Source organism: Callorhinus ursinus, unplaced genomic scaffold (assembly GCF_003265705.2).
Source record: "Callorhinus ursinus isolate GAN/ISIS: 27379988/994484 unplaced genomic scaffold, GSC_fseal_2.0 scaffold130, whole genome shotgun sequence".
Lineage (NCBI taxonomy): Eukaryota > Metazoa > Chordata > Mammalia > Carnivora > Otariidae > Callorhinus > Callorhinus ursinus.
In genome coordinates, this window is record NW_027397192.1 from 356,239 (window position 1) to 364,511 (window position 8,273).

Genomic DNA, 8,273 nt, shown 5'->3' on the forward strand with positions numbered 1-8,273 from the left:
AGAAGGAGCTGGCATGTCCTGCAACAGATGAATGGATAAAGAAGATGTGGTTCATATATTCAATGGAATACTACTCAGCCATCAGAAGAGATGAATACCCACCATTTGCATCAACATGGATGGAACTGGAGGGTATTATGCTAAGTGAAATAAATCAATCAGAGAAACACAATTATCATATGGTTTCACTTGTATGTGGGATATAAGGAATAATGCAGAGGACCATAGGGGAAGGAAGGAAAACTGAATGGGAAGAAATCTGAACAGGAGACAAACCATTAGAGACTCTTGACTCTAGGAATCAAACTGAGGGTTGCAGAAGGAAGGGGGTGGGGGGTTGGGGTAACTTGGTGATGGGCATTAGGGAGGGCATGTGATGTGATGAGCACTAGGTGTTATACGCAACTAATGAATCATTGAACACTACATCAAAAACTAATGATGTACTATATGTTGGCTAGTTGAACTTAAAACAAACAAACAAAACAACCTGTGGTATTCAGCCCCTCTCTTTTTCCCTGTCGGTGGTTTTGGGGAAGAGTTTTTCTTGTGTTATTCCCTGAAAACACTTCCACTCTCTCTTTTTCTTTCTGTTTCATTCCTTTCTGCGATCATGGCTCCCTCCCCATCACAGCACCCACAGCTCTTCTCTCCCTTAATTCAACCCTCCACCACTCCTAACTTCTAAGATGCGGTGCTTTTTTACCTCTATTTATGCATTTTTACTCTCTCCATCTTCAGATGGGTGTTCAAAATGATTTGATATTTATCTAGCTGTGTTTAGGGATCATGTAAGCCTTGGGTATCCCTACTCCTCCACCATCTTAACTCCTCTCTTTTTCTTGATCTCAAATGAAATGTGCTCAGATTTTCACAATTGAGTGTTAGCTCTTGTTTTATCATATATGACCTTTATTATGTTGAGGTATATTTCCTCTAAACTCACTTTGTTGGAAGTTTTTTATCAGAATGGATAGTGAATTTTGTCAAATGTTTTTCTGCATCTTTTGAGATGACACATTCATTATGTAAATGTGTTGTATCATGTTGCTAAATTTGCTTCATTTATCCTTGATATCTGCTACTTTCCCCAGATTAGGAAAGTTTCAGCTGTTATTTCTTCAAATAAGTTTTCTGCCACTCCTTCTCTTTCTGGTACCCTTATAGTGTGAATGTTTGCATGATGTTGTCCAAGAGATTCCTTAACCAATCTTCTTTTTTAAAAATTATTTTATCATTTTGACGTTTAGCTGGGGTGATTTTCATCACACTCTCTTCCAGATTGCTGATCCATTCTTATGCATCCCCTAATCTACTGTTGATTCCCTCTAGTGTACTTTTCATTTCAGGTATTGTATTATTCTACTCTGTTTTAAAAAAAATATTTTCTATCTCTTTTTTGATGTTCTCACTGAATTCATCCACTCTTCTCTCCAGTGTGCTGAGCATCCTCATGACCATTACTCTGAACTCTTTATCAGGCATGTTGCTTATCTGTGTTTATTTAGTTCTTTTTCTAAGCCTTTGTCTTGTTCTTTCTTTTGGAACATATTCCTTTGTCTCCTCATTTTGTTTGACTTTCTGTTTGTTTGTTTGTTTATTTTGCTATGATTAGGCATAATAACTACTTCTAACCTAATAGGAATGATCTTGTTTATAGTTGTCCCATATGTAGACTGTGTGGGCCTTGTCACTTTGGCTGGCTGGCTGGAGCTGTGGCATTCACAGGCTGAGCATCCCAGGCACTGTGCTGGCGCCACCCTGGTGTGATTGCCAGAAATGAAGTGGGCATAAGCCAGGGTTTTCCCAAGGTTCTCTGGGTAGAGGATGCTGTGGCTGGACAGGTAAAGCTGAAGTGGTTGCAAGCCAGAGGTATCAGGGCTCTTTGGGCGGATGGAACCCTTGGCAGGAAAGCTGAAGCTAGAGTGGGTGTGGGCTGGGAAGCCTTGGAGTTCTCCATGCTTAGTGAGCCCTTGGAAGGCAGCAAAAGATGATGTGGGTACAAGCCACTGGGTCCTGGAGCTTTCTGATAAGGGGATATCCTGTTGGTACTGCTGGGTCTGAGGTAAGTTCAGGCTGGAGTGTCCCAGAGTACTCTACATGGGGGTGGGGCACGTTCCTGGCTTGGTGGCTAGAACTGTTGAAGGCCATGGTTTGTGGGTCTCAGGATAATTTGTTCTGGAGTTCCTTTGTGGGGCAGCTGGAGCCAAGGCATGTGGTGGCCAGAAAGTCCTGGGATACCTTGTGCAGGTGTCAGGAAAGGCAGCTGGAGCAGAAACAGTCACAGGCCAGGGAGTTCCATGCATGCCGTGCGGTGGCACCTTTGCAGAGCTCGATTTGGGTGGGTGTTTACCAGGGGGCCCCAGGATTCTCAGTACAGGAGGCACCCTGTGGAGTCATCTAGAACTGAAGCATTCATGAGCCAAGACTTCCCAGGGTGTTCAGCACACAGGGTGCCCTGGCAAGTCATCTGAAGCCAAAGTACCACAGGCCGGGAGTGTTTCAGGGTGGTTTGCATCTGTGTCACCTGGGTGATATAGCTGGAACTGTAGTGACAACTGACCAGGGGTGTTGAGATTTGTGCCATGCTGCAATTTTCTTTGTGGGATAGCTGGGGCTGGTGTGGGGTAGGAGCCTGGGGCTCAATGAGGTGGTAGACTGGCTAGGGCACCCAGACCCTCTTTCAATTTGTGCTGTCAAAATGCAGGGGGAACATAAACTGTGGTGCTCACCAGCCCCTTCAACCTAGTTCCTGTTCCAGGAGGAACCTTCAACCTTCAACCTGTTCCAGCAGCTCATTTAGCTGGATTCTAGAGCTGGTTCCTTTGTATTCTAGTTGCCTTGTTAAACCATGTTTTTCTTCTCCATGTCCCAGGGCAGACCAGTCTGCTCACAGTCCCTCAGTATCATCCCTTCCACTGTAGTTTGCAGCATCAAGATGAAAGTTCCTTTCGTTATCATGTCTCTATCTCCCGGGCTATTCATTGTGTGGTCTCACTATTTTTTGGTATGCAGAAGCTGTTCAGATAGCCCTCAGTTCTTTAGGAGAAATTACTTGATAAATAGGTGTGGATTTGGTGTGTCCCTGAAGGAGGTGAGTTTAGGGCTTTCCTACCTCACCATCTCGGTCCAGAACTGGGCTTAGTTTCTTCTTTTCCTTGTTCCTTGAGGTATAAACTTTAGTTGTTTGAGATCTACATTTTTTTTCTTAATGTATGTGTTTATCAATATAAACTTTCATTTTAGAACTGCTTTTGCTGCATTCCATCAGTTTTGGTATATTGTGTTTGCATTTTTATGTTTCAAGATATATTTTGATTTCTTGTTTGATCCATTGGTTGTTCAGGAATGCGTTATTCAATTTCCACATATTTGTGGATTTTCCATAAATTTTCTTGTTAATTATTTAGACTTTAATAATATTGTGGTTGTAAAAGATAGTTGGTAATTTTTGATCTTATTAAATTTGTAAAAACTTTTGTGATGTATCACTAAATCTATTCTGGAGAATTCTCCAAGTGCACTTAAAAGGAATGTGTATTCACAATGTTGGATGGAATGTTCAGTATATGTCTGTTAGGTTCATTTGGTTTAAAGTATAGATCCAGTCCAGTGCTTCCTTATTGATTTTTTGTCAGGATAATTTATCCATTGTTCAAAGTGGGGTATTTAACATCCTTACTATTATTGGGGTACAATGTGGGGAACAAATATATTTATGAATGTTATATCCTCTTGATGAATTGATTCCTTCATCAATATATATTGACATTCTTTTTTATTTTTTTAGTACATCATTGGTTTTTGATATAATGTTCAATGACTCATTAGTTCTGTATAACACCCATTGCTCATCACATCACATGCCCTCCTTAATGCCCATCACCCAGTTACCCCATTCCCCTACCCACCTCTCTTTCCACAACCCTCAGTTTGTTTCACGGAGTCAAGAGTCTCTTATGGTTTGTCTCCCACTCAGATTTCTTCCCATTCAATTTCTCCCCCTACCCTTATTGTCCTCTGCACTATTCCTTATGTTCCACATATGAGTGAAACCATATGATAATTGTGTTTTTCTGACTGACTTATTTCACTTAGCCTCCACTTGCCCTCCAGTTCCATCCATGTTGATGTAAATGGTAGACAGTTTTTAGCTTAAAGCTTATTTTGTCTGATGTATGTATAGGTACCCTTTTTTGTCTCTCTTTTGGTTTTCACTTTCTAAGAATACTTTTTCCCATGTCATCTCTGGAGCCCATCTGGGTCCTTAAAATTGATGTGAGTCTCCATTGTATGTCAACTATACTCAAATTAAAAAAACAAAAAACAAAAAAACAGATACAAGTCTCAAGTTGGCACCATGTATTTGAATCTTGCTTTGTAGTTCTTCCAGTCACTCAATACCTTTGTTTGGAGAATTTAATCAGTTTACATGTGGAGTAATTATTGCTACTTAATAACTTACTAATCACATATTTTTGTTTTCTGCTCTGGTTCTTTGTTCTTTGTCTCATGCTTCTTCATTTGTCATTTTATATTTTTTCATAGAAGAAGTATGTTTGATTCTTTTCTCTTTATATCTTATATATACTGTTGGCTTTTGCTTTGTGCTTACCCTGTGGCTTAAATAAAAACATTTTATAGATATTATAGTTTATCTTATGCTGATAGCAACTTAACTTTGATCACACACAAAAAATCTACTCTTTTACTCCCTCTTTATATTTGTGAAGTTACAAATTATCTACTATTATATTTTTTATTTACTAACATATTATTGTACCTATAGTTATTTTTAATACTTTTGTCTTTTAAACTTTATACTAGAATTAATGATAATATACCACCATATGACAGCATGAGAATATTATAAATTTGAATATATAATTACCTTTACCAGTGAGTTTTATATTTTCATTTTTTCATGTTACTAATTAGCATATTTACATTTCACCTTGAAGATCTCCTATTGACATTTCTTGTAAGGCAGGTCTAGTGCTGATGACCTCCCTCAGCTTTGGTTGCCTGGAAAACGCTCTCTCTCCTTCATTTCTGAAGGACAACTTTGCCAGATGGAACCGTTTTCATTGTCAGTGTTTTTTATTTAGAACTTAAATATATCATTCATCTCTCTCCTGGCTTGTAAGATTTTTAGTGAGAAATTTACTGATAGCTTAATGGAGTTCCCTTCTAAGTTAAAATCTTCTTTTCTGTTACTGCTTTTAACATTTGCTTTTGATTTATGACATTTTTATTATAATGTCTTTTTTTTAGAGGTTTTTATTTATTTCTCAGAGAGGGGGAGAGATTGAGAGCACACACAAGCAGGGGGAACAGCAGGCAGAGGGAGAAGCAGACTCCCTATTGAGCAAGGATCCTGGTGCAGGACTTGATCCCAGGACCCTGGGATCATGACCCGAGTGGAAAACAGCTGCTTAACCAACTGAGCCACCCAGGCATCCCTATAATGTCTTTTATCATATTTTGCTGAGGGTTCTGAATGTTTCTTAGACTTTCTATGGATGTGCTACTCCATGCTTCTTGCTCCCTCTTGTGGCAGAATTCTTAAATTTGTATGCCTTCTCACAATCCTGCACAGCACCAGGCTGTGTGCTAGCTAGCCTCCCTTTTGCTTTAACAATGGTGAAGCTAAAGTTCAATTTTGTGGTCTCTCATGCCTGCAAATTCATTGCAGTGTTCTGCAGTGCTCAGTAGTTATCTGCCAAAGCTTGCTCTTACCGCTGCTGGAAACATGCATAGGTAGGTTAGCTACAGGGCAGGGATGTGGGTGAGGTGCTTGAAGCACTAAGGGTACCTTTGGGCCAGTTGGCATGATGCATTAGGTTGGGTCTCCTCAGAGGCTCATGGGCTGACTTCTTTTTTTTTTTTTTTTTTTTTTGAAGTTCATATTCTTTAATGTTGTACAAAAAAGTATGAGTAGAACCAAAAGTAAGTTAAACATTATCACATTTGTTTACACCACTATCGAGTTCTTCATATTAACTTTACTATTCAAACAACAGAAAGTAGGGAGCAATTTAGGGACTGGGAAAGAGATAAAAACCAAAACAAACTTTTCTACCATGTTTATTCTACACTGTGCATAGCTGTGCTCACAGAGACGGCTTCTTTTACTTCTCCACTGGGCAGGAATTCAGTTGTATATAAAATTGAACCTGCTCAGAAGCTGAGGGAGACTAGAAATGATGGGTCCATATCCTGGTGCATTATCATATAATTCAAACAACGGTGCAGCTACAAGCTTGTAATTTTTAGGGACTGCAAACAAGGCTTTCTCTTGTAGTTGAACCAAAAACAACTTCTTATGTTCCTTAGGTTTTGTAATATGTGCAGGAATATATGGGTACTGAGGAGGTTCAAAATTTGGTCTCCACCAGTTACCAATGCAGTCATCAATGACCCAGTCTTGCAGGACTCCATCTTGACGACCCAGTATCTCTGTCATTAAGCGTTTTAATCCTTCAACTTCATCTTCTCCTGGGTTAAGTTCACCACCTGGTAATTTGAAGAAAGTTGTTCCCAGCTGTAGCAGTAACACATGTGGTAGCCGGTGCTCATGTACAATCAGAACCCCTTCTACAGTCCTTCTCATTCCAATTTTATCAAATTCCTCCCTCATGCGCTGAAATCTGGCTGCAACAGAGCTGTCCTTCTCATAAAGGGGCTCTTTTGTGCCAAAAGTATAATTGGTAAGAGGGTACAGGTTGATGGTGCGCTCCAGGGTGAGGGGCTTGGTCTGCTGGATGTACTTGTTGCCGAACTGGTTGACCCCCCGGGGCCAGCCGGTTTGTGAGCGATTGGGCGGCACCACGGACATGATGGCGAGCTCGAGTACTTGCGGCGAGAGGAAGTGGGGCAGGCAGGGAGACTTTCCCTGTGCGGGTAGCGGTTATTTGCGTCCCCCTCAGCAGACGCCACCCGCCATTAACATGAGAGCCCATGGGCTGACTTCTTAATAGTGTCTGTGATGCAGTTAGTAGAATAAATGTCCCTTTTGCCATTCAAGTGTCTTATCTGCCACCCTAACAGCCTCTTCCTGTGCCCAAGTCCTACAACTCACTATTCTGTACTCTGGATGTTGTGAGAGAAGAATGGGCCTCTTTGGCAGTGTCCTGCATAGCTGCAGAAGCCAGGCACTGACTTATGTGCTCTCACTTTCCCTTGTGGGAGAAGTTAAAGAATAAGAATTTCTATCTTGGCCTGAACTCTGTCTCTTAGAGAAAAGATGACACTGGTAAAATCAAACTGTTCCCTTCACTCCCTCCAAAGTTCCACACTTGTATTGTTTTGCTCTAATGATGTCTTGGAACTTTTCTATTAGAAGTAGGGTTTCCTATAAGGGTTTTCTTGTTTGGGTGATTGCTTAATACAGTGTTCTACAGGGGATATTGCACCACGGGTGAAAGGAGCTGGACATGGTTACAGCCACTGAAGTCCACAGTCAGGACCAAGCTCTGTATGCCTATTGTATAATGCACAAGTGAGCAAGAATCCTTCTGGTCACTGGAATATGGTGCTGAATACCACAGCACTCACGCAAGCAATGTTGTCCATGAGTGGATGCCAGTTGTTGTTGAGAGGGGATATAAGTGAAAGGTGTCTTAACTGGTCATTTTCCTAGTCACTTAACATGTGATTTTTATCTTTTATTTTGTTATGGTGGTATATAACCTTAATTGATTTTTTTTTGTATTTTGAAACATCCTTGATGCCAAGAAAAGTCCCACGTGGCCAGTGTATAACTATTTTAAATTCATTTTGAATTGTAATGTTGAGGATTTTGCATCAGTATTTATCAGGCATATTGGTCTGCAGTTTCCTTTGTGTATACAGTTTTTATCTTGAAATGATATCAGGATAAAGCTGGATTCATAAAATGGGTCTGGAAGTGTGGTCTTCAATTTTGTTGGAAGAGTTTTAGAACTATTGGAGTTATTTCTTCCTTAAATATTTAGAAGAATGCACCAGTGAAGTCATTTTTCTCCTGCACCTTTATTTATTAATTTTTATTATTTTTGTTTATTGTTATTAAAAATTAAAGTATTAATTTTAATTCTAGTTAGTTAACATACAGGACTATATTAGGTTCAGATGTACAATATGGTGATTCAGCACTTCTATACATCACCTGGTGCTCATTACAAGTATACTTTTTAATCCCTAATCTGAATTTAAACTATCCTCCCACCCACCTCCCCTCTGGTAATCATCAATTTGTTCTCTATATTTATGAGTCTGGTTCTTTTTTTTTT

General features: G+C 39.9%; 1 protein-coding gene across 1 annotated transcript; it reads right to left on the reverse strand.

Moving 5' to 3' along the window:
* Positions 1 to 5,985: 5,985 nt before the first annotated feature.
* On the reverse strand, positions 5,986 to 6,955 carry LOC112813405 (cleavage and polyadenylation specificity factor subunit 5). The gene has a single exon (XM_025858453.2). The coding sequence runs from the start codon at positions 6,836 to 6,838 to the stop codon at positions 6,155 to 6,157; it is 684 nt and encodes a 227-aa protein (XP_025714238.1). The 5' UTR covers positions 6,839 to 6,955; the 3' UTR covers positions 5,986 to 6,154.
* Between the last annotated feature and the right edge of the window lie 1,318 nt (positions 6,956 to 8,273).

Excerpts from the sequence above, each read along its gene's own strand:
- LOC112813405 (XM_025858453.2), bottom strand. The coding sequence starts at position 6,838 with ATGTCCGTGGTGCCGCCCAATCGCTCACAAACCGGCTGGCCCCGGGGG.